Source organism: Pezoporus occidentalis, unplaced genomic scaffold, assembly GCF_034315485.1.
Source record: "Pezoporus occidentalis ecotype Australia unplaced genomic scaffold, CSIRO_AGI_Poc_V1 ctg23, whole genome shotgun sequence".
Classification (NCBI taxonomy): Eukaryota; Metazoa; Chordata; class Aves; order Psittaciformes; family Psittacidae; genus Pezoporus; species Pezoporus occidentalis.
The window spans coordinates 10552968-10580078 of NW_026914180.1; the positions used below are offsets into that span (position 1 = coordinate 10552968).

Sequence of the window (27111 nt, forward strand, 5' to 3'; positions counted from 1 at the left end):
TCTGTGGGGGCTGTAGCAGTACACTGTAGTACATGTTAAACTTCCACTGTTAGCTTCATCCTTAAGATAGGAACAAAGTGGAGTTAATATAAACCAGTACAACTTCCTTGACTTTGTGTTTTGTAGCTTTCTTCATTTCTTTTGCAAAAAGCTCATCAACATCCAACTTAGTGGAATTTGCATTTCTAGTGTTTAATCTTTTTGTCCAGGCTCCGCACCAAATCTTATCTCTCCCTTCTGCCCTCCAAGATGTCCTGTGACATCACTGCCTCAAATTTCATGCAGCTGCTCTCTAGTTGTATGCATCCAAATTGCCTGTTCACTACTGCCAAGAAAGAAAATACACATTTAATAGACCTCCACCTTGGTGGGATTCATTTTGGTTTAGTGGATGCTTTTACTGCTACAACTTTAATGAAAATTACTTTCAAAAATTCCTTCAAATTTTGTTGACACTAGTCATTTGCATTACAAATTCTTGGGAGCAGAGTACCATTGGTGTAAAAAAAGAAACCAAACCCTGAAGATGCTGCCGGAGCAGGCAAAACTCATTCCATACTGTGTTTCTTTTCATTTTTTGCCTTCATGCTATTAGACCTCTGCTTGGAAAGCCTGTCTGGCCCCTTGCTACTCGTCCATGGAGCATCTACCCCCTGCACTTTTAAAACTTTTTCCTAATGATACATTGACCTTTGAATCCCCTGGGACTGACCTTTGCTGCCCCCTTTCCTCCTGCATCTGCAGGGGGGAAGTCTGTGTAGTGGCCTGTGAACCAGGTAGCAGGGGAGCTGAGTCTTCATCTGTTACTACAGTAATTCTTTGTGTGTTTGTGTCACTGGTATCTTTCTATATCCAAAACCCCCATATACATGTACCCCAACCCCAGGTGCACTGGCCTGTCTCTTGACAGAGCCTTACTTTGTAATATGCTGAACTTTTAGTTACTTAGCTTTCCACTCTCAAGGACATCCTGCTATGTTCGTAAACTGCATGCATCCTGCAGCAGGCCATGCTCCTGGACCTCCCAGGGTGGACCTGGGTCCAGGCCCTGCTCTGGTGTGTCAGTTCTTCCCTTCTGTGGTATGTTTCTGCCTCTGCCATTGTATAACCAGGCCCAGCAGAGGGACTTCGGCAAGAATGCAGGGTATGATTATATGTACCTAAACACAGATTTATTCCATTAGTTCAGCTACCAGAACCACAGGAAACCTTCCTGTGCCCCTGGAGGAAATGAGACCATCTCCTCTAAAACAGTTACCCAGGAGGTCAGCTCATTTGTAACAGGTGACCAAGCTGTGTAAACCATACAGTAACTGCTTGTGATTTGTTAGAGCGCTAGTTTTTTCCACCCATCATGGGTATATAATAGTATTTAAAAGCAATGTACATTATTAACAGTGTTGTGAACACGTGACTGTGTTCTGGTGTACGTATGCTGCTGTGGTTGTCCTGGTAAACCTCCGCAGCTTATGCTCTTGGGCATTCTCTAGAGGTTTTATCAATTTCAAACCAAAACGAGTAAAATTTGCAAAATTATTTCTCCCCTATTCCACCCCAGCCTAGATGGGTGTATGGTAATGCTTGGGTGTGAAGCGTTTTTGCTGGCTTTACTTCTTTTTTTTTTCTTTCAATTTTTTTAAATCATTCATATTAATGACTTTCCTATATCGGCATAGATTTCTAGCAGATAACTCATTTTATCTTTTCAATGCAGTCTGGGTAAAATTAAAAGTTCTATATACATGTATGTGTGTGTACATTTGAAAATTAAAACCTGCGCAATTATAATGGCTGATGCTTAAGTGTAAATACACCTTTGTAAATCATATTTTAGTATTACTTAATACCTGAGGAGCTAAGGAATGCTTTTTACTTCTTTGTAAAGTGTATGTAAAAGGTGGTCTTTTTCAGAACAGTTGATGTTTTAAGTAAGTTGCTGCTGCTGCTGCTGCTGCTGCTCTAAGTCTGGGTCCATTATTTCCTGTCTTTGCAAAGGAATGAACACTAATGGTTTTAGCATGCAAAGCACTTGTTTTGATTACTTTTGTTTTCAACTGAATGAGACTAAAGATAATATTTTCTTCACTTGAACTCGCTCATTTGAAGCTAAGAACTTGGCTGAAAAATGTAAGGTTTCCTTTTCAAATGTATGATTAACAATTGTGATGATGCTTCAAGTATTTTATTTGTTCCACTTGACAACTGTGTGTTGAGTAGTAGATATACAGAAAAGAAAATAGCATGCTGCTTGCTGTCATGCTGACAAAAATTATTACTGTTTTTTTTTTTGTTGTTTTTGTTTTTTGGCAGGGGCAGGAGTGTAAAGGTAGTCTATTTAATAAATGCTATGAATGCAAGATAGAACTTAATGTAACTTTTAAAGTACTTGTTTAGAGTATGTAATTTGGAATACTTGCATCCTTAGCAAAGACTTGGAAATGTCATGACCTGCAAATGCTTTTGAACAGTTTATGAGTTATCTCAACAATTTAAATGTATAGGAGAGAAAGAAGAGTGCGTTTTTTTCTTTTGAGATTAATCCTCAGTTTTGCCAATTTAAGCAGAGGAATTAACTGGAAAATGCTTTCATCCAATTTTATTTCATTTGGCTATCAGAGAAGTTGCACTAGATACCTACATTCTCATGAGTGTTCGCTTTGCCTATTTCAGTGATCGCTGTGGAGAAGACCCAAACCAGAAAGTAATCCATGGGGTTATTAACTCCTTTGTTCATGTTGAACAGTATAAGAAAAAATTCCCCCTAAAGGTAGATACACGTTTCTGACTTTTAAAATTTTTTAATTAACCTAGTGTATGCATTGTTTGTCCTTTAAAAAACATCTCCCTTTTAGTTTTATCAGGAAATTTTTGAGTGTCCTTTTCTGAGTGAAACAGGGGAGTATTATAAACAAGAAGCTTCAAATTTATTGCAAGAGTCAAATTGCTCACAATACATGGAGAAGGTAAGAGACTCTTCTGTACATATGCAATAACTGAAATCTGATGTTATCAACTTACTGATTATACATGTTTTCCCGTGCAGCTTCCATAAATCTTTGTTGTATGCTTTTGTGCATACTGTACTTTTTAGTGTCATGGTTAACCTGAGTATAAACTACAAACTTTGCCCATGGATGGACTGTCAGTTTTAAAGTATTTTGTAATAAATTATAACTTGATTTCATTAAAAGTAAAAAAAGGAAAACAAAAAAGAAGGCAAAGCCCAATTCATGTATCGAGTTGATGAGTATTGCTTCCTAACTTCATTATTTTCCTTCTGTTTGTAGTAGCATGAGTTCTAGCAACATAATGGTTAGAGAAGGTTATATGATAGAGGTGTTACAGAGCATTGTTAAAAATTACATACTCTGAGTGAATTTTCTTTTGTTTTGCCTTGTGGTGCATGAAGTCAGGTTGTGGTTAAATTGCTTGTAATTCTTATACCTTGCTCATGAAAGCAAAGATTAATACAAGACTAGGAGTCGGTCCTCAGTGGTGTGCTGTCCACATTAACAAGATAAGTTGAGAAGGCTGTGAGATTGCTTTCAACCACAAGGAACAAAAGCTAATGGTTGCACACCTGAGGTGAAATTCGGGAACAGGCTAAGACTTCAGGGAAACCAAAAGAAATGCAGATTCAGTTCGTCTGTCATTAGCAGCCTACAGCTGCCCTTCTCTCCTTAGGCTTCCCTCACCTTTACCAGATATAATTACTTTTATGTCAGTATTCCTATGACTTATTTTATAATAATGCCTATTTCCTTCATGAAAGTTATAAAGAAAGTTTTTATTGATAGCTCAGGTGTACTCCTATACCTTTTGAGTAGATGTTTACATACAAGCATGTGAGTTTGGAACAGTGAAGTGACTCTTACAATCATATAAGTAGGTGGTGTGGTAAAACTTTCTCCGGAGGAGTAGAAAGTGAAGTAGGAGAAACTGAGAAGGACAAAGTTGAAGGGAAAAAGAAGTTTTGACAACTACTGACTGCTGTTAGTCAGCCTGATTCAAAAGAGCAAATTTAATTTTTCATCATCCTGGACAAGTTCTTTTTTTAAAGTGCGTTACTTATTTGTGTGTCTCATTCTACATAAATAAATTGCTGTATATTCGTGGTTCTATATTGGTTGTTAGTATTTCATCAGCTCTTAGTTTCCAAACTTGTTTGTAGGTTTTGGGTAGATTAAAAGATGAAGAAATGCGGTGTCGGAAATATTTGCATCCCAGCTCATATGGCAAAGTAATTCATGAATGCCAACAGAGAATGGTAGCTGATCACTTGCAGTTTCTACATGCAGAATGTCACAATATTATCAGACAGGAGAAAAGAAGTGGTAAGTCTCAGTGGTCACAGAAAGTGGAAATCGTTTTTGTTTTCTTCTTTTAGCATTGCCGTTTGCTGTCTTTATTTAGTGACCTTCGATGTGCTTAAGCATTTTCAGCTAGTACTAGTACTGTTACCTAGAAAGCCCAATTAAAGCTTGAATGACATTTTTCTTTTACCATGTAATACATTCTTATTCTTCTAAATACCTAGTCAAAGCATTCTTTTACTGTTAACAGCCCTTTTTTTGACCAATACTCTTTCTCTTTCTTTGTCTTAGTTGCCTTAAAAACACATTGAAGTCCTGTGTCCTGTAGAATTGATCATATTTTATGCTTGTGTCTTCATTTGTAAACCAATGACTCTGTCTTTACAGATTCTTCATCATCATAATGAGTTAGGATTATAAAATACTTTGGCTTCTTTTCATAGCCACTTTTTATTGTCCTGAATCTTTTGTGACCTTTCGTCCGAGATTCTTTTTATAAGGGGAGATGCTCTTATAGTTGTATTCCCTGCCTGACTAAAAGAAACTTGCTTCTTGATGACTACATGCCATTTACCCTTGAAAGAATGCTTAATCTTTCATGGAAGATGGTATCCCTTCTGTGAAGCAAATTATTTTTCACAGTCAAACTCACATTGTATCCAGTAGTAGTGTTCAATTTCCAAAGAGTTTGGCCAATTTGATCAGAGCTTTGTTACTTAAGAAAGAAAAAACAAAACTCATTAAAAAAAAGCCCACACACAAACAGTTGCTTATTTACAGCTATTCTAACTTGAGAAAAATTTTAAGCCACCACCATGTCAAGAAGATACCTAATTAATTTTACTGAGCTGCTGCTAAGGGAGATTTAGTGGAGCCAAGGATAAAAATAAGCTGGCACAATACTTTTTCATATTTCAGAGCCCACATCTCCTCTTGGAGTTTCTCCTAAATAAACAGTATTGGAAGAGTGACTTTGTCACAATGGCAACACTCAGTAAATACTGATAGTAGCCCTACTATTTCTCTTTTTGCTTTTGTCAGCGATCCAGTGTATGTTAATTTTTTATTATTTTTTTTCAGAACAGTTGGTCATGTTTCAGTCTTTGGAAAGTTCTGTGTAAAATGGTAGTACTATATTAAGTGTTGATTTTTAGTGTTTCTAAGCATATTCTATAAAAATGTATCTCTATTACAGACATGGCTAATATGTATACTCTGCTTCGTGCTGTGTCAAGTGGTTTACCTCATATGATTCAGGAACTACAAAACCATATCCATGATGAGGGCCTTAGAGCAACCAGCAATCTTTCTCAGGAAAATGTGAGTTTCCACAGGCAGCTCAAGTTACCTGTTTGATTAACTTTCCAGATGAAATGTTTACCCTTTTCTTTTTAGTCTATTCTGTTTTGGGTTGTTTTTTTTTCTAATTTTGCCTGTATGAAATTAGTTTGGAACATTATGGATAAATTGTAACTTCTGATCAGCACACTTAGCTGTGCGACACATACCTATCCTGAGAGTTGGTTGTTGTGATCTAACCCAGAAACAGCTGCAGCTAGAAATTTCTCGTTTGTTTAATGCTGTCATGGCAAGTAGGTCCTTTTGTTCTGTGTATGTATTTTTTTTTCCTGAATTTCTCTAAGTCAGTGGCATTTGCTGTTCTTGCACATAAGGAACCAATGATTCCATTTAGTTATTACATGTTATTTGTAAAGGCTTGACATCATGTCCTCATTTCAGTGTGGTGTTTTTCACTAATAGCTTTTTAGTCTCATATTTTTGTGTAATTTCTGAAAATACTGTAGCTAAATTATTTTACTAAAGTGTGTTACACTTTTTTCTGTTCATGTGTATTTAGATTACTCTGTTCCATTTTTCGTTCCTCCAGCATTGCTGTTCAGAAACAAACAAGCTTTCATCTGGCATTATTTTTGTACATGTGTACATCTTGCTGTCTAGATCTGTGATCACTTTCAGATGCTGATTTATCCACCCAGTGTTTCTGTCTGTAATAATATATAGATACAAACTGTTGTAAATTCACTCTTTTATTGACTGCACAGGAGTTCTTACTCTCCTGTGACTCCTGTGTGCATACTGAAAATGGGCTAAAGTCTTCAGTAGTATATTTTGCTTTGAGATTGTTTGTACATTTACTGAGTTTATTCTTCCAAACTAAGTGTCTACATAGGGAAATGAATGCAGAGCCATAAGGGTGATGCAGCTTCATAGCCGTATGTAGATAAATTCAAAATGAGAAATACTTGCTGCACTGTGTGGATTAAGTACTTTGTCATCAAAACATTTTTCATATGTGATCTGAGAATGCACTTAGGCTATCATGTGATACAGCCAGTGCATTGCACACTGTTGCATTGCTGCCTACCTGTTTGTCTGTGTAGGGACTCCTCTAAGTCATATTCGTCATTTCTGTACAAAAAGTGTACTGAAATGTGGTGCACTAAATTAGATTGGTAACTATCCTACATAAGAAAATTCAAAGGGTTCATCCAGATTTTCTGTCTCTGAAGTCAGTGTGTTGGAGAAGCAGCAGTTCACTTATTTCAGTAGCTTTTTGGCTTGATTGCTGTATTTCACAGAATCACAGTATCATTATTTTAGGGTTAGCGTCAATGGTTTTTGAAAGGGCTAATAAGATTTTTGGGTATACGTGCAGTGTAGACAGCATGAGAGCAGTATAGACTCAAATGTCTGTAAATGTAGCCATACACTCTTCTTTCCAAAACATACTCAATCAGAGTAGTGTAAGAGGACAGCAATGCAGGATTAATCCTCTCAAACACGTAATCACTGCGATTTTAACTTTTACCGGAAAGAATAATTAGGAAAAAATGTACAACTAATGTAGATATATTTGTGTGTAGATAATATTTTTCTCATTAACTTGCTTTCTGTTTTATCTGCTTTTTTCAGATGCCAACTCAGTTTGTGGAGTCAGTTTTGGAAGTACATAGTAAATTTGTTCAGCTCATCAACACTGTTTTGAATGGTGATCAACACTTTATGAGTGCCCTTGACAAGGTAACTTAAATAAAAAAAAGCATTGGAAAACAAAATGTGAGGCCCTGTTTCAGGCTTACCAAAATTCTTCAGGACATCAGCACATGTTCAGGGATGGCGTTCTTACGCAGTTTTTCTAGTTTAGATATGTAATCAAACAAAAGACGATCCAGTGTTTAGAGAAAAGATACGTACGAAGGGGACCACTTTAATACGTAAATCCGTTCTGAACAAAATACCTTTTTTTCATTGTAATTCAAACACAAAAATGGAGCTGACCCTTTTAATGTAAATCTAAGTGCCAGTAATAAATAGATAAATGGAGTGGTTTTGGGTAGCTTGATAATGCTTCTGTGCATTTGAACTTCGATTTGCTTGCTGCCATAATGTTTAAAATCCTATTTATAATTTCCTGTCTAAGGATGCATGCATGCATTTCGTTGTTCTCTTGTGTTTACAGTAATTACAGTTTGTAGGTAAGGTCATAGTCTAAGATTTGATAATTTTCAGCCAACGTTAATCTGGAAAGACACGGTGATGAATACATCAGTAATAATATCAATAGTAGTTATCCATCTGTATTTGTGCTTTTGAGAAAATAATTGTTTATTATTTTAAAAGAAATACTTATTTTAGTACCCTAATACATTTCTGTCTCAGTTGCAGTTAATGTCATGTACCAGAAGGTGGAGTAATACGAGATTGCATATGTGCCTGCAAATATAGCTGGCAATGTACTTTTCCCTTAAATACATCAACTCTTCATTTCAGTGATTTTGTTACAATAAATATTTGAAATCTTAATTTGCTGTCAGTTTTTCATGGTGGATGTCAAAACTGCTACTGTGGTCTTTAGTAGTATTGCAAAAGAGTGGTCAAAACATCAAAGAGTTTGCTATTTCTTGTCAAGTCATGCATTCGTTTCTCACAGGGATTCTAGGGACCTATTATCAAATATTGGAATGTTGAGGCATTGTACAAAAGCTGCTTAACAGTTTTTCTTTATAATAACAAAAATAATGTTTGTTACTATAAAGGAACTATAATTCCTAGGAACTATGGTCATACAGTATTTTTGTTTCAGTATTGGTTTAAAATGCTAATTTAAATGTGATATGTAGTTTAGAAACTAACCTTGATGATTCTGATATCGTTGTTTACAATTTCCAGTTCTAAACTTCCATTATCTGCTTCTTTTTCATCGTATCCTGATTTTCTTCACCTACCATACTTTTTGTACTGCATTGCTTTGAATTTCCACTTTCAACAATATTTTTTCTCCTCTTTTGTATACCAAAAAATCCAACAACCAAAAGATCTTTCCATTCTTACTGTTGTGAGCACACCATGTATGTTTTTGAGCTCAAGATACATGCTGTTCATGTAAGCTGCTCTTGATGTGCTGCTGCTCAAATCTCCTTTATCTGCAATTATTCCTTGGTTCCTTTCTTTGGGACCATACGTAGTGGTGTGCACCAAAATCTTCATACTTCTAGGTTTAAGTTTTTAACCAGAACTTAATTGGTTCTGCTGCTTTCTGTAATTAATTTCTGTTCCTCTGCTTTTTCCACTTAGAAACATTCAACATGCACATTCTTACAGAACAGTAATTCAAACTCTTTTATTAATTGTTTCTCTTTGATTCCCTTTTGTGTAGTTCAGTTTTATAGGGTCTGAACTTTTTTTTTTTTAAATTTCTTCAAATTTTATGAAATAAGAAGTTCTAAGCAATTTACATTTTTTCTCTTTGCTCTGTCTTCCTATGTAGGCTTTGACATCAGTAGTTAACTATAGGGAGCCGAAGTCAATCTGCAAAGCACCTGAGTTGGTAAGTGATACACAGAAAGTACTATTTTTTAATACTGTCAAATGGATTGGCAGGGAGTCCATCACACAGATGATTTCTCACACTAATTAATCTCAGTGGCATTTTTCAGTAGTAAGGAATAACTTAACCTGCGTGCACATTTTGTGGGTTGGTTTTGATGCAGTTTTTATACAGATTTTGTATTCTCTGTAAATATATGTATTGTTCTCTGATGAATACAGCCCTTGTAATAGGAAATGAGGCTGTAGACTGTGACTTACTTCATGCTTCAACTCTTGTGTAGAAGTTTGGTCTACCTTGGCATACATTTATTCTCAAGCTTGACAAGTAGGTTTGTGTTTGTTTTTCCTTTTTTTAACTTGAGCTGGCCAAGTACTGTGACAACTTGTTGAAGAAATCAGCAAAGGGAATGACAGAGAATGAAGTGGAAGACAAACTTACAAGTTTCATTACTGTTTTCAAATACATTGATGACAAAGATGTATTCCAAAAGGTAACTTTTGATACTCAATAAACTTTAATGTTTAACTTAAATGTGGTTATGGTTTTAAAAATCTTCATGTCTTATTTCTTTTTATCTAGTTCTATGCCAGAATGTTGGCAAAAAGATTAATTCATGGTTTGTCTATGTCTATGGATTCTGAAGAAGCCATGATTAACAAACTAAAGGTAATGTAATATTCTAATGCAGAATAAGTGGACCTAGCAGTATGTAATGTTGAGAGGAAGCAGCAGATGGTGCCAGAGATAATTGAGCAGTTAATTGATCTTGTTTCCAATAGCTGAAAGGAAAAACTAATTTCTTAGTAGTCTGTGAAAGATACACAGCTAAGTATCACCAACGCATTTGAGATTTTTATGAGGTTTTGGGTATTTTTATTAAGGACATTCAAAGAATTGATATTTGCATTTAAAAAAGTACCAAGGACCTTCATAAACTGTCTTTCAGTTTTATAAAACAATGTTGTTCATGTAAGTCTATAGAAAGTCAAACTGAAGTAAATCTTGGGTTTTAATGTTTGTTTTCAGTTGTAGCTAGTGTTCTTCGTAAATTTTATAACAATGCTTTTGCTAACTATTTTTTCCACATATTAGTAGTGAATGTGCATAAGTACTGTTTTCACTGTAAAACCTGTTACAATGTTTCTTCACAGCAAGCCTGTGGTTATGAATTTACCAGCAAGCTCCATCGAATGTATACAGACATGAGTGTTAGTGCTGATCTCAACAATAAATTCAACAACTTTATCAAAAACCAGGACACGATTATAGATTTGGGAATTAGTTTTCAGATATATGTTCTACAGGTACTAATGTATGTTTATTACTATTGAGTTATTTGTACTTAATTTTTATATTTTGATAACATTTTGAACCATTTTCCATGAATAGTTCTCATATGGAAACTAACACTTTGAGATTTTTGTGGAATAATTAATTTTCCTAGTGTTTCTTATTAGAATTAACCCAATGGTACAGTAAAGAGTAATGACATAAAATGCCTTGTGTTTCTTGTCTTGAATTAATACCTCAGTGGGGTATGCATAATGAGCAGTAAGAATTCTGGTGGATATTGCTAGTCTTATGGCATAACATATAGAGCTGTCTAATAGAGTGGGGTTTTTTGTAGTGTATATGTTGCATGAAAACATTAATACTTGTATTTTTCCTGGTACCTTTAGGCTGGTGCATGGCCTCTAACTCAGGCTCCTTCTTCTACGTTTGCAATTCCTCAGGAACTGGAAAAAAGTGTACAGATGGTAGGTTAGTAGGAGACTTCTTGTAAACATGGAAAATGTAAAATAACTCCAGATAAAAGATCATCAGTCTAACAGATTAAAACCTGAACTGCTTCATTTTGTTTGTAAATCATGGCTATCTTGTTTCCAGTCCATGTTAAAGTTGGAGAGGTCACCTAAATGATACACTGAATTTATATATGTATTTGCATAGCTTTTATTTTTCGCATGTCTTCTGCTTTTCATGATTGATGAAGGGGATACTACTAAATACAGTCAAATGAACTGGCTTGATGTAACCTTTGAAACCAATTCTTCATATTTAGATAAAAAAGGGTTTTGTTTCTTACATTAAATTGGATCAGATTTAATAGTGGATGAAAATGTAGATACAGGTTTCTTGTCCTGTAGTTTGTAGGAGCCATTCAAAATTGAGCTTTGCACGAAATTTCTTTAAAGCTAATTTTACAAATTCTTAAGGCAGTAAAGGTTTTACTTTGGCCAAATGTTCTCTTTTTATGTGATGATTTCTGCTTTGTGGAGGTCAAATATTTTATTACTTTTCATTATATTATGGTGCTCTAAATGTTACCTCTGCAGTGTTTGTGTTAAAATACAGAATATGTGTGTTGATCTTTGCTGAAGTGTATTTAATGTTGAAGTACATTTTAGGTAATTAAAAATTACATTATTTGATACAACAGATTTTTTTAAAGCAGTTCTTATATCTTAAATTGATTTAAATTATAATGGGAAATTTCCGTGTCTGTCGTGAAGGAGCTTTTCAGTGTATTGCTACGAAATATTAGAACTATTTATTCTGCTTTTATTTCCAATGTATTAAATGGCGCTTGGTTTTAGCAGTGTAACAATTTCCAACCCATGCTATGGGATCCACAGAAGGTGATTGATGGCATTTTGCTGTTCTTTGTGAGCTTGAAGTAGGAGCATTGTCAGTCATGCCTGAGTTGGAAAATTGTTATGGATTTGCGTATGAGAAGCAGCTCAGAGTCTGGGTTGTGTGCCTAACTTCACTATTGAAGTTTGTTTAAAGGAGCAATTCATGTGTTGCCTGTCTAGAATTAATGCTCTAAATTATACTTCTTATTCCTTGAGGAAACAGAGCATAACCTTGGGGAGTCTTTGAAAAATTGACAATGTCTGTCTTTGCTGTCAAATTTGATCATTGATCCATCAAAAGATAGTTCTCTCAGTATTCTGACCAGGATATAGAAAGAAGAAAAACCATTCTGTAGTTGCACTGGAAAGCACCTCTGTATCTGGGCAAATTGTTCAGCAGCTTTTTCAGGCTCCAAGCCTTCTGGAGCTTCCTGTAAATATAGATTTATTTGAAGGTATACAAATACTAGTTTTCATACTATGTAAGCTTGTGGGTGGAGAAACACCTGAATTTTCAAGTCCCCCTTTTTGGATTTTTCTTTAATGTTCAAGTTGCCAGACCAAATCAGAGTAAACCAAATTGATGTGTACACAGGAATTTCTGGATTGATTTTAAATAAGATATCAAAGCCATGGAATACAGAATGATTTCACCAAGGTGAAAAAATAAAAATACAGTTGTTTTTATATGGAATTGGTAGGAACAGAATAATAAAACCTCACAAGATTGGTTGCTAAAACCTCCTAGAAATTAAGTTCAGTAGAGTTGATACTTCCTGCAACATTGTTCAACTACAGTATTTTATACTTTGAGAGTATGAGTGTGTCAACAATCTTTTTGATTTAATCATCAAGTGATACGTTAATATATTCAAGTGCTTCGGTAAATGGCTGATGTTTAGTCATCACCCATCTTCTAAAGGAAATTCTGTCAAGAATTGGTCTGCAATGTTTGCATCCAATATGGTGTGCATAAAGCCAGTATTTCTTCTCTGGGGTGGTAGTGTGATAATAAGCTATTGTAAGTAGTTATATGTGAGACTAATTGAATTTCATATTGTTTTGCAGTTTGAATTATTTTACAGTCAACATTTTAGTGGAAGGAAGCTTACTTGGTTACATTATCTTTGTACAGGTAAAAATAAGTGCTTTGCTAAACGTATGCTCTATACAACCGACAATTGTTTGTTAAAAGTTCTTTTCAAATGGCAGCAGACATTGGAGTTGGTACATTATGTTGCCTGTAAAGTCAACTGAATTATTTTGAATTATAAATAATTATTTGCTGCTTAGTATTTCCATCATTTGTTTTGTAAACTTGCATATGTTATCTGTGATCTACTAAGTCCAAGTAAAACTAGAATTATACATTATTAACTACAAAACAGTACTGCAAAACTGCAGAGTTAAAAATAATTGCCCTGGAATTGTTTCTGTAGCATTAGACGTCCTTTAGTTGAATATTAAATAATGCTGTGATAATACTTTACTCGGATATTTAAGTAAAGTATTTGTAGTTATGTTTCTATTTACTGTATAGAAATATGTGTTAAAAAAACATCTTAGTATATAAAATTGTTGTTTAGTTTAGTAAGTATCAGTCAATTGTATTTCATTTCAGGTGCTTTCAGTATCAGGTTTTAATTACTGAGCACCACAACATACTACATGGAGGTGAAAACCAGACTAGCATACAACCATATAATGTCATGAAAATTTAGGTCTGATAATAGAAGTTTGCCATTCATTCACACTTACCTTCACACAGAAAATATAAATCTGCTTTCAGGCAGATTTCTTCAGAGCTTTTTGCTTTTTCTTCCCTTCCCTTCCCTTCCCTTCCCTTCCCTTCCCTTCCCTTCCCTTCCCTTCCCTTCCCTTCCCTTCCCCTCCCCCAGAATCCCAAGGGTTGGAAGGGACCTCAAAAGATCATCTAGTCCAACCGCCCTGCAAGAGCAGGGTAACCTAGGTTACATCACACAGGAACTTGTCCAGGCGGCCCTTGAATATCTTCAATGTAGGAGACTCCACAACCCCCCTGGGCAACCTCCCCTGCTCTTCCCCTGCTCTTCCCCTGCTCTTCCCCTGCTCTTCCCCTGCTCTTCCCCTGCTCTTCCCCTGCTCTTCCCCTGCTCTTCCCCTGCTCTTCCCCTGCTCTTCCCCTGCTCTTCCCCTGCTCTTCCCCTGCTCTTCCCCTGCTCTTCCCCTGCTCTTCCCCTGCTCTTCCCCTGCTCTTCCCCTGCTCTTCCCCTGCTCTTCCCCTGCTCTTCCCCTGCTCTTCCCCCTCCCCTGCTCTTCCCCTGCTCTTCCCTGCTCTTCCCCTGCTCTTCCCCTGCTCTTCCCCTGCTCTTCCCCTGCTCTTCCCCTGCTCTTCCCCAGCTCTTCCCCAGCTCTTCCCCTGCTCTTCCCCTGCTCTTACATCACACAGGAACTTGCTCTTCCCCTGCTCTTCCCCTGCTCTTCCCCTGCTCTTCCCCTGCTCTTCCCCTGCTCTTCCCCTGCTCTTCCCCTGCTCTTCCCCTGCTCTTCCCCTGCTCTTCCCCTGCTCTTCCCCTGCTCTTCCCCTGCTCTTCCCCTGCTCTTCCCCTGCTCTTCCCCTGCTCTTCCCCTGCTCTTCCCCTGCTCTTCCCCTGCTCTTCCCCTGCTCTTCCCCTGCTCTTCCCCTGCTCTTCCCCTGCTCTTCCCCTGCTCTTCCCCTGCTCTTCCCCTGCTCTTCCCCTGCTCTTCCCCTGCTCTTCCCCTGCTCTTCCCCTGCTCTTCCCCTGCTCTTCCCCTGCTCTTCCCCTTTTTTCTTTGCTCTCTTTTCTCTTTTTTTCTCTCTTCCCTCTTCTCTTTCTTTTTTATATTAATATTGTGGAGGAAAAAAAGAAGTAATGGACAAGTCTTTTGTTTCTAAACCTTACCTTGAAACAACTTTCATGTAATCATTATTCTGTCATTCTGTGTAAGCTCTTAGTAATTGGAGTTGATGTCTTGAGGCTATTTGGAACTTCCTTTTTTAATTTTTTTTCTTACTATAAATTATATTATCCAATTTCAACACTGTAGGCTTCCTTTTTTAATTGAAAACGCTGCTGCTCAAGTATTCATAAAAAAAGAGGGCTTTTCTCTTGCAGACCACATTCTATAGAATAAAAACAACATCAGTTTGCATCTTCCCATTCGAAGTGTTAAATGCATACTTAGGTGTGAATTGACTGTCTGGAAATGTAGGAGGAGCTCTAATAGTTAGGCTTCAGGTGACTTTTCAGCACATTCCATTGGTTTATAAAATACTACTTGTATCATTACAGGTGAAGTAAAAATGAATTATTTGTGCAAACCTTATGTAGCCATGGTCACAACATACCAAATGGCAGTGTTGCTTGCCTTCAACAACAGTGAAACTGTCAGTTACAAGGAGCTTCAGGATAGTACACAAATGAATGAGAAGGAACTGACAAAAACCATCAAATCCTTGCTTGATGTTAAAATGATCAACCATGACTCAGACAAGGTAATGCAATAATGATATAAAAGAGTTTAATCTTTTCAGACTTGTGATTCTAATACTTTTGGGTTTGGTGGGGTTTTTTTGATATAAAAGAATCCACTGTTTGCTTTTGCTTTTTTTTCATAAACTGTATTATTGACCCTTGTGAACAATTAGAAATCTGTATTTATAAGGAAGAAGTAGACTTATCTGTGTCATGTAGGTTCTCTGTGCCTGTAACAGCATAGTATGCTGAAAAGGTAATAATTGTTTATTGTTTCTGTTGCATTTCATCCGTATGGCTTTAGACTCACTGCTGTTGGGGAAAATACTCTTTGACTACACCATTTTCAGAGTTGTACTGGATCCTGGAAAGGAGCAGAGTAGTAAACTAGAGAGTCTTAGAGACATTCTAAAAAAAAAAAAAAAAAAAAAAGGAAAATACTGTGGTATTAGGAGACTGAAAGTGATGGTAACCATGTTAGAATCATAGAATTGTTAGGATTGGAAAGGGCCTTAAGATCATCTAGTTCCAACCTCCCTGCCATGGGCAGGGGCACCTCACACTAAACCATGTCACCCAAGGCTTCGTCCAACCTGGTCTCGAACACTGCCAGGGACAGAGCATTCACAACGTCCCTTGGCAACCTATTCCAGTGCCTCACCACCCTAACAGGAGAGAATTTCCTCCTTATATCCAATCTAAACTTCCCCTGTTTAAGTTTTAACCCATTACCCCTTGTCCTGTCACTGCAGTCCCTAATGAAGAGTCCCTCTCCAGCATCCCTATAGGCCCCCTTCAGATACTGGAAGGCTGCTATGAGGTCTCCATGCAGCCTTCTCTTCTCCAGGCTGAACAGCCCCAACTTTCTCAGCCCGTCTTCATACAGGAGGTGCTCCAGTTCCCTGATCATCCTCGTGGCCCTTCTCTGGACTTGTTCCAACAGTTCCATGTCCTTTTTATGTTGAGGACACCAGAACTGTACACAATTGTACATGCTGTACAACTGTAAACAAAACTTTGTTTGTGGTTAAGGCAATAGCTGATAGAGGTTCTGTTTTTGACTCTGCCTCATGCTTCTGTATGACTTACATGAAACCAGTTACCCTTTTCCTGTACAGCAGAGGGCACATATGTCTGTCATGTAAGAAACACTGCAGAAGTGCCTGCACATGCCACACAAACTTTAGCATGAGTTTCCAGCTAGCCAAGAATGCCTGTTACTCAGACAGTATCAGGCAGGAGAAACTGAGATAAGCTGTTCACTTATGAGAAAAAGAATCCAAAGCTGCTCTGATAGCTGCTTTTTTTTTTAACCAGGAAAATATTAGAAAATGGAAAGTGAGATCACAAGGAAGATCTGATGCTTGGCTGAAGCATAGGACATGCTTTCAATATCTAGAAATGAGCTCAGGTTGGAACAGTGACTGGGAAGATGTCTGTTAAACCATGGGTGAAATGTAGCACTGGGAGCTATTACAGAAAACAGTGAGATTTTTTCATAATCTTAGAAAGTTGCCCATTATTTAAAGGATTTGCATTTATTTGTGTCTGTTGTATAAGTTTCTTTAAGCTTACGTCATTGAAGCGTGAATGGCATGGCTTTCCAACCCTTTTACCTTTTAGTATTTGCCACTGCATTTTCTGGTTCTTTAACTTCTAGGCTATTGTATTCAAACATCTCTGCTAATTCTGTTTGCTTTGCACTCCATCCAGCAATGTGAAAGGAGATCTGTTGACAGTCTATCAGCTTACTTATTGAATAAACCAGTGAACTTCAGTGGCTTAAGCAGTGAAATTAAATACACTAACTTCTCTTTACCTGTATCTGAGCCATATAGAAAAGTACAGTTTATGTACAGTTTACAGTTTTGTTGTAGTTTGCTTTTGTTTAGTTGTTTTGGGTTTGTTTGGGTTTTGTTGTTTTTTTTTTTGATAGAAGGAAAACAAAAGAAAACATTGGAGTCATGCTTTTTGAGTTCATGCACAACACAATTTATTTTGGTTTATATTCAACCATGTCAGCAGAATAATGCTAAAATTAGTGTTAGTTTATATTTTTTTAAAGCTTTTGATCTTTGTCCTTTGTTGAATTTTCTATACCATTCTTGGATATTATAAAATATAATGCAGAATATGAAATTAAAATTAATATTGGTTTGGATATAAATTTAGATAAATATTGACTGTGTTCACTAAAGTATTTGCACTTGAGTTTTGACAAGATTCCAAAGTCTCAGAAGCCCAGTACCTTTATTCTGCTGGAAATTGGTAATACTTCTTGTCACGGTTTAGGGCCAGCGAGTAACTCAGCACCACGCAGCCACTTGCTCAAACCCTCCCTTCCCTCCCCACCCTAGGCAGGATGGGGAAAAGTGAAAGAATGTAAAACCCCATGAGTTGAAATAAGAACGGTCCAGTAACTAAAGTATAATATAAAACTGCTGCTACCACTAATGATAAGGGAAACAACAAGGGGGGAGAATATAAAACTAAAAGGGGAGAGGAAAAAACCCAGTAAACACAAGTGATGCACAGTACAGTTGCTCACCACCCACTGACCAATGTCCAGCCCAACCCGAGCAGCAATCTGGGCCTTCCAGGTAACTGCCCCGTGTTTATATACTGGGCATGACATACTGTGGTATGGAATACCTCTTTGGCTAGTTTGGGTCAGGTGTCCTGTCTGCTTCCTCCTGGCTTCTTGTGCCCCTCCTCACTGGCAGAGCACAAGACTGAAAAAGTCCATGGTCAGGGTAAGCATTACTTAGCAGCAACTAAAACACTGGTGTGTTATCAGCGTTGCTCTCAGACTAAAGCTGAAACAGCACTGTACCAGCTGCTAGAAAGGAGGAAAAAAATAACTCTTACAGCTGAAACCAAGACACTTGTACAGGCTTTTGCCTGGAAATTACAAAGATCAGTTGAATATAAAGGTGTTTGGGCTGCAGGGAATAGTTGCCATTTATTGAAAGAATTGGACTTTTACATGTGGAATAGAGTTGAGATTCTGATAGGAAAAAATCAGAAATGTACACATAGATGTGGAACCGTACAAGTTGCAGTTTGTCAACTTTTTCTTCTGTAACATAACAAAATGATTAGATGTTTTTCTATACATTCTGGAAGGCAACATCAGTAATAGTTATGAAAGCAACAGTTCTCTCTTGAGCTTCTGCTGTAAATAAATGCAAATCCTACTTTCCTTGCAGGGAAGAAATGAGTTTAAATGGAGACTGTTTTCAACTAAGCTGTTGAAGTATTAAATCAGAAATTACTTTAATCATATTAACTTATTTAATAAAATTCATGTATGTCAGAGTTCTTCATAGTGTTTTCTAAAACAGACTTGATTTCTAGGCTGGTTAAACCGTTGCTTAAAAAATTTACCTGGTTCAAGTGGCATTTTAGAATTCCAGCTACAAACCTGAAATTGTTTGTGTGTATGCAAGCCCCTAACTGTGAATTTTTTCAAAGTAAGTTGTTAATCATTTTCTGGTTCCATTCCTGATTTTTAAAAAGGTTCTTTATTGCAGGAAGACATAGAGGCAGAGTCTACGTTTTCATTAAATATGAGCTTCAGCAGTAAAAGAACAAAATTTAAAATTACTACATCAATGCAGAAAGACACACCACAGGCAAGTATTCTTTGGTGCTTGAAGCCTGAACAGACTAGGAAGGTTATTGTTCTAATATTGAATTTATTGTATTCACTTGGTGTGAGCAGATGTAAGAGTTCCTGTGTAAGAGTTAAATTTAAAGCTTAAGCAGTGGTTGGGTTTTTGTACTTAAAATATAGGCAGGAGAAGATAGAATAGGGAATAAGAAAGTGGAAGAAAAATATAAACAAGAACTGGTCTTCTTGTGCCAAGGGGGTTTGACATTTAGCTTGTTTTAGCTAATGAGACTTTTTTTGTTGGTGGTGTTTATAAAAGCAATTTATTCCAGGAGCAGCAGAACCAATGAAGTCCGTTTTCCTATGGTTTTATGTCCTTTGGTAACTAAAATTAACTCCAGTTTTGATAATCCATGTTCCTTCTGTATCTCCTAAAACATAGGATTTTGTACAAGAGGTGTACATGCTGCCAAACTCAATACTTTATAATAAATTCTGCCTGCCTTTCTCCCTAGCGAAAACACTGGTTTGGATGTGTCTCTCCTACCTCCCTAACTTTCATGAAACCTGCTATTCTTGATATATGGAAGTACTTTGCCTGGAATTGAACTTCACCTAGATTTGTTTTTTTATTAATTCACCACTTTTAATAAAGTAGAAAGTATGCATTCAGGGTATTTTTATGAAGCATTTATTGATCTTGCTATATTTTAAGCATTACTGTTCTTCCCATATTGCAGGAGATGGAGCAGACCAGAAGTGCTGTAGATGAAGACAGAAAAATGTATCTTCAAGCTGCTATAGTCCGTATCATGAAAGCACGTAAAGTGTTGCGGCATAATGCTCTTATTCAGGAGGTAAGACAAAATGTTTTTTGTATGATGTCAGTAAAATCTTCAGGATTGTTGGGTAAAACATCTGACCAGAAAGCATCCCCATGTCAGAACTGGTCCCCCAGTGAAATTAGTGAGAATTTTATTTGAGTCTACTTTGAACTGGAGCACTGTGATCCCTCAGTCTTGTAAATGTGTCTTAGCACTAAAGCATTAAGTGCCCCTATGCTTGCTCTTTTCCATTGGCTGGTTCTTTGCCGACAGATGTTCTGTTCTGTAAGAATCCTTGCCAGAGCTGTAGGTTCAGTCGAAAACCTGAGTATGTATAATCTAAGTATGGAATTTCCACAGAAGAGCATAGGCAATTTTGAGCTCTAATTGTGATTTTTTTTTTTTTTTTTTTTTTTTTTCTAATTCATAATTTTTAAAATTGTCTGAATATGGAGACATGCACTTCTTAATCTCCCTTTTCCATTAAGCAGTAGGGTAATCTAGGTTTTTTAGATTCTAGGATAATGATCTGTGAACAGGCTGGGAAGGAAGTGCTATTTCTTTCAGTTTTCTCCCACTTTCCCATCTGTGCTAGTTGCCTGCCTAACTGTAGTTCTTATTCCAACTTAACCTTTGCTCCTGCCAACCAGTTCCCAGTTTTAGTTTCCTCAGCATTCCAAGGCATTAATTCTCTAGTTTAATTATTTCTTGTGTCTCCTGAGCCTTGCTTGGAGAGCCTCAGAGTGGATTGGTGAGAGAGGGAATCAAGATTCCTGCTGTATTCAACCATTTTGAGCATGTGGGTGGAGAAGCATTCAGTCATTTTGAGATCTGCTGTGTGCCTTCTGTCTTGTGGTGATGGAGGAAACAGTTTACCACACCCACCACTTAATTTTTATTTGCTAAGAAAAAGGCAGCTGCAGAGAGCTAAGCCCAGAACTTGCAATGTGAGGCATCTTAAGGGTTTTGGATATTGAAATAGTTCTTGTACACAGATACTCTGAAAGCTTAATTTAAGAAATCTGATGTTGAATATCTAAAAGATGAGGCAGTGCAGGTTCCAGTTATTCTCAAAATCTTTGGTTATTTTGGTTTCCTGTTACTTAAATCATCCATGCGATTATGATGAAGTCTTGTAAGAATTTACAGCTAGCAAATGGTAGGCAAGCCCTGTTCCATCTTTGAAAATATTTTTTTTTTCCCCTACTCTCAAATTCTTAGAAAATGTTTTCAAAGTGTATTTTGCTTGAGATCAGTTTATAAGGGTGGAATAGAGGACAAATTTTTTTGTTTTGGAAACAAAAAATCTTTCCTGGTTACTAGTTCCTTTGTTTAACTCAAGGGGCACTGTCTGACATGCCTCTACTGCATTTTTCTCTTGCAGAACAGTATAGTCTATTAACATCAGGAGCTTTTTGATGTCTTGCAGGAAAGGTGGACATTTTGGTTGTTACTTGGTTAAAAACTGAGTAGAAAGTAAAGCTGGTGCTTCATTTATCTATTACCAGCCACATCCACCTACATTAATTTTTTTTTACCTTTGCTTTTAACTAAATTTCTGACACTTTTGAAAAATCATGTCCTTTATCATTTAGTCTTTAGCTCTCAATTTTGAATACTACTTGTATCTTAGATGGTTTAGAGAATTTAAAACTGAAGGCTAGGCTTCTAAATAATTGATATCTATTCTGTAGTGTCGGGACCTTGATGTAGCCTCACATGATCAGTTGTGAAACCTCAAGCAATAAGGAGAAGCAGTACCAAAATCCAATAGCAGTAATTTTTCCCTTTTTTTTTGCACTCTGAATTAATTTGTGCCAATTTTCATGCTGCCTCAGTTAAACTGCTGCTGGAACCTTTAAAATGTTAAACGTCTTCTCTATAGTCTATGATACGGATGTACTTTTTAGGCATTTCAGAAATTATTGCCAGATTTTAGAGCAAATTGTGGGGATACAAGTTTTTATATAGTTATTGCTTGAATACAAAGATGAAAATCTCATGTTAAGTGGAAATTTATGTCTGCACTGAGCTCAGCGACTTGTTTTGCTTCATGTTGTAGGAATAAGGCCAAACTGCCGTGTGGTTCTGAGTTGAACACGCTCAGCTTTCTCACTAGACTGACCTTTATTAAAAAAAATCAGTTACTATCACTTCCTTTTCTCCCCTGTTAACCTTGTAGTAAGATTTGATTTACTGTCAAGAGCCTTTTTATTTCTTAGTGGCTATTAGTGATATTGTTACTAATTATGGTCACATTGTTACTTTTATTATGATGTTTATATACTTACATATAATGTATTCACTTAAAATTTCTAGTCTTATTTCTTTAGGAGTAAGAATAAATCATTTGAAAGGAAGTCTGTTTACTATGAATGGTTAATATTTTCTCACCCCATTGTGTTTTTCTGAGATATAAGTGCAGGAGTATACTGTTTTTAGAGATATGATTGAGAGACTCCTTGCCTTAATGTAATTAGCTGTAATTCTAGCAGTTAGACTACAGAACCACACATTTCATTTAGGCTGAGGTGTCCAGGAAAATACTCAAGGCTCTCGGTAGACCTGTGTATGTAAGCATGTTGTCTTTGATGAATTGTTACTTGTGTTAGATATGCCCTGTTAGTTTTACTTTTAGCTCCATGCTGTAGTATTTTGCAGGACAAGGTAGCTTTTCCCTTAAGATGAGCGAGGTCAGTGGGAGAAGTGGAGGGCAAAGGTCGTTTCTGGGAATGCAGTCATTCCCAGGATATTTTTTTATTCTGACCATCAGGTATTTGTATCATCTTTCTTATTTGTATTATCTTTGATAAAGCAAAACCTTACCAATACAAAATTGTATCTTTTGTTCTCTCTTTCCTAAGTAAATACATGAAGTATGATGATGACAATCAGTATGAATGTAGGGCTGAAGTTAGGTGAAATCTGAGCAGATCTATTAGCTTATTAGCAGCAAGTTTCTTCTCATTTGTACTGCTGTGGAACATACCAGACCCTTGGCTGCTAGCCCAGCAAAACTCACTTGTTTGAGCTTTTTGTTTGCTTTGTTGGGTGAGCTCTACCTGGCGAGTGCTATTGGCCCATAGAGGGCTCCAGCATGCTCTACAGCTGGGACAAAGCCAGCCTTGAAAAGTGGTAAAGAAAATGCGCAATCCAGCTGAAATAAAACTTACTTCCTTTACAGAACAAATGAGAAGCTACAGGCAAAATATATTGTGACACTTGATTAGCAAGATCTTTGGTTTGAAAAATTGTCTAAGTTAATAGAAACGCATATTCTGTTAACTACACATCATTTCCTCCTCTTCTCTACAAGAGAATGGGCAAAACTGAGAAGTATTAAGAGACATCTGAAGTATTGCCTGCAGTGGCAGTTTCTTCCACGATGCATATGTAGATTTATTTATTTTTTTCCCCAGTAAATAACTTTTTACTGTATGTATTACAATGTTCCAACCAGATGAACCTCACCAAATCATAGGTCTGGCTTCAGTGAACAAAAAGAAGTCCATCTTGATTGTCTCAAATTGCCTAGGAAAGGAGCTCAGTGGTAGGGAGCTCTGTTTACACCTTCTGGGCAGCTGAGCAGTTCAGGTGCCTTCCAGGACCAGCACTACATTGGCTGGAACTTCAACAAAACACAGCAAATCTAGCTCACATCTCATATCCTGACAGCTGCAGAAGCAATGAAATAGTGTAATTTTACAAAAATGATTACTACTTGAGCTGTGTCTTCTGTGATGAAAAGTGTCATCTAGGGCTTTTCAGCAAATTGCTTGATAAAGTGTTATTCTTTTTTTCTTGCAGATTTGATTGTCTAGTGCAGTAGAATCTCAGAGAATAGGCTGCATTTTTAATATCTTTAAACCGTGCTATTCAGGAATGGATAAGCTTTTATAACATGGTCAGATTTTGGGGTAATTTGCTATGTACCTGCTTATATGTTCTCCTAAACATGACTTTTTAATGATAAAAAGAAAACACAGGTTTCACAAATCTTTATTAAGTGAAAATGTCATCTCTTTTTATGATAAAAAAAGTGGTGATGGATGAGGAGAAAATTGTGTTCAACTTTAGAGGTAGTTTTGAAAAATACAATCAAATGAAATTTAACAATTCAGAATTTTATAAATTATTATAAAAACTAAGATAAACACATTCTCCAGGCATTACATTTCCAAATAAGACTGCTGTAACTCAAAACGCTCCATCCCTGCAGTGTTCAAGACCAGGTTGGACGAGACCTTGGGTGATACAGTTTAGTGTGAGGTGTCCCTGCCCATGGCAGGGGGGTTGGAACTAGATGATCTTAAGGTCCTTTCCAACCCTAACTATTCTGTGATTCTATGATTCTAAAATTTGCAAGTCAAGGACTGTTCCAGAACAATGAAAATACATAAACAGAAGTAAAAGGGAGCTAGTCTAGGAAGGGAAATCAGTTACCAAGGCTAGCATGGAAAGGAACGTAGAGTTTTACAAAATTTTCACTTTGCTTGAGCTGTGATAATAGTGAAGAAGTGTGTTAATATTTGATTAATTTTTAACCTGAATATCTATCTATGTTTGTACGGAATTTACCCTTAGTGAATATTTCTGTAGCATTTATAACTGTTGGAAATAAAAATAACAGAAACCCCGTGTCTTTCTCTTGCAGGTAATTAGCCAATCGAGGGCTAGGTTTAACCCAAGTATCAGCATGATTAAGAAGTGTATTGAAGTTCTGATAGACAAACAGTACATAGAACGAAGCCAGGCCTCTGCAGACGAATACAGTTATGTAGCATGATGTTGCTATCCTGCAGGTATGACTGTAAGGAGATCATTGCTGTCACTGTTTGGTGTGTTCCTGTGGGAAGAGGCAGGCCTGTGCCTCCATAATTGGTCACTTGGCAGCCCCTGTTTTTCTGCTGTTTACAACATCACCAGTGCCATGTCATGAGCGTCAATGAAAATGCCTATAGATATTTCAAGCTCATGTCATTATGACATTTCTTAAACTTTACTAAAAGAATGAGTGAAGTATTGCTGAAATGTGGAAAATTGGTTGGATACCATGCTTTTTTTTTTCCTCCCTCCCCTTTCACGTTTGCAGTTGATGTTTTTTAATGTATCTTAAGACAAAGTTAACAAAAAAAAGAAAAAAACCTAAATATTGTAATATGACAGATAACCTAATAATTGTATCTACATTAAAATGTAAAAAAAATGACGAACATGATACTGCTGCTTGTCAAATAAAAAAATAAAGTTATATAATGTGTCTGGAATGATTGTAGAAATGGATACAGCGTTAATGTCTGTAAATATTATTCAGACTTGGACGAGTGAAAATAATGTTATGTGTTTGGGTTTTGGATAACCTCAGAAGCAGATCTGACGTAAGAACTAATTTATATAAAACTGAATACAAGGTTTGTTTTGTTTGATGTGATTATAAAAAAAATATTTATGGTGAAGTGCACATCTTGTTTTCTTGAGATTAGGGTAATTTGCATTCTGAGTGCCTGAAGGCCTACTCTGTGTCTGTTAATCTCACACTGTGCATTACAAGAGAAAATAAACAGGCATTTGGGGGGATTTCAGTAGTGTAGTGCGCAAAGAGTTGAGAATGGTTATCATGAACATCAAAGATAAAGTTCAGTGGCTTGTGAAACCACCCTGATAATGGGAAAAAGTATAGCAGACAGGCAATTGAAAACTGTTGTTTCACTAATGCATTGCGCAGAACCACTGTGTGGATAGGTACCTAAGTTTGTTTCTGCCTAAGCCTATATTAGGTTTTTTTTTCCTTTTTTCCACTCCTGACTCATATAGTTGTGTTTATTGTATTTTGTTTTCCTCTGCCCCAGTTGTATTTCTCGCTATTTGGACAGACAAATTCATGGGCTGTTCCATGTCCTGTGTTTCTCATCATGGGTTGCATGGTAACTACTCACTCTCAAATAGGCAAAATATCACTCTAAAAGGTACTAACTCTACCACTGGAAGTAATTGGAGTTTAAAGAGCGTTAAGAGAGTGAACACACTGAATGCCTGCTGCAGAAAACAGCTTCCTCGTGGCTATGCCTGCAATTATCATTGACAGGATTTAAATGTTCTATTTTTGCCAGATTTTATTAGTGTGCATATAAATATATATATGTAGATATATATAATTTGCAATATTTTTTTAGATTGTGTAATATTTCATCACCTACTAAAAGCCAGAGATCCCAAACTAATTTTACAGGAAATAGCCCTCTGGTGGGAGCTTTTTCCTTCTTCTTTCTTTTTCTAGCTTTTCACTGTATAAAGATTTCTCTCTGACTCTCACACTGTTGCTGTCTCGTATTTCTTAAGTGGCATGGGCATGGCATTCATATGTTATCTGGAAGGTACAGTAAACTTTCTGTATTTATCAAGGAAGTGCATCAAGAAGTGGTAATGTTTTCCTTATGTGGCTTTTGGTGAGGGCAGATAACGGGCAATAAACAATGAAGGGCACTAAACGTTTCTTCCATATTTATGCCATTTTATCCCATGATGCTAAGATCTAGATTTTTAAAATGGATTTATGTCTTAAAGAAGTGGGGTTTTTAACTGATCATAATATGGTTCAGTAGGTCATTGTCTAAAGAGGTAGTTCAGAGTTGTGTTGGGAGACAGCAAAAATGCTTATAGTGTAAGTGTAATAAACAGGAGACACATTAGCATAGATTTTGATGGGAATGGCTTCTAATCTATTTCAGTGTGAAACATTTCTGTGCTTTATAAAAAAGGAATTCATTAATTCTTATGGCAAAAAAAATAGAATATTCTGTGACACAATAGAAAAAAATATTTGCCTGAAAATTGAATTGTCAGATCCTTTCTCCAGAAAACAAACTAAGAGTGACACCAAAGCTTTTGGAAACAAATGTGTTTTATCTTGTAACTTGTGTATGAGTCAACAGATTTTAAGCTTGTTTCTTCATAAAAGGGCTAATAAAAGCTTTATTTAAATACAGATTGCAGTAGCAAAATTTTAAGACTGAGGTTTAACAGTCCTTAACAGATTTTGTTTCAGAATCACTTCATAGACAGAACAAAAACTTTATTCCTCTAACCCAAATGTGTAAGGTTTTAGCATTACCTTATCTCTGAATTTTTGCATACCTAAACCATCAAAAGTACTATTTTACTTTTTAGATAAGCATGCTGCTGAGTTGAGACATGTTTAGCGAGTTAAAAATATTCATATATTTCAGTGCAGTTGGCATACCCAGACAATGTCTTTCATAATTACACACAAACTCAGACTTTTCAATGCCTCTTGGGAAACATGGCTACAGCTGGGAAACATTTTGTATTCTCCTTTATAACTCACACCTTCCCCCTAAGGAAAAAAGTAGTGCAGAGATTCAGCCTTCTCTAGTGGA

The 27111-nt window shown here is 36.6% G+C and overlaps 1 protein-coding gene across 3 annotated transcripts in view; it reads left to right on the forward strand.

Moving 5' to 3' along the window:
* The window catches only part of CUL2 (cullin 2), a 52342-nt gene extending 25643 nt beyond the window's left edge, over positions 1–26699 (forward strand). For all 3 annotated transcript variants that reach the window (XM_062621552.1, XM_062621551.1, XM_062621553.1), the window contains 15 exons: positions 2671–2767; positions 2853–2963; positions 4172–4334; positions 5509–5633; positions 7248–7355; positions 9103–9162; positions 9527–9655; positions 9745–9831; positions 10317–10469; positions 10845–10922; positions 12870–12936; positions 15095–15297; positions 18811–18912; positions 19631–19747; positions 24369–26699. In XM_062621552.1, the coding sequence (XP_062477536.1) occupies positions 2671–2767; positions 2853–2963; positions 4172–4334; positions 5509–5633; positions 7248–7355; positions 9103–9162; positions 9527–9655; positions 9745–9831; positions 10317–10469; positions 10845–10922; positions 12870–12936; positions 15095–15297; positions 18811–18912; positions 19631–19747; positions 24369–24500 (1732 nt within the window). In that variant the 3' untranslated portion in view covers positions 24501–26699. The remainder of the gene's footprint in view (positions 1–2670; positions 2768–2852; positions 2964–4171; positions 4335–5508; positions 5634–7247; positions 7356–9102; positions 9163–9526; positions 9656–9744; positions 9832–10316; positions 10470–10844; positions 10923–12869; positions 12937–15094; positions 15298–18810; positions 18913–19630; positions 19748–24368) is intronic.
* The last annotated feature ends 412 nt before the right edge of the window (positions 26700–27111 follow it).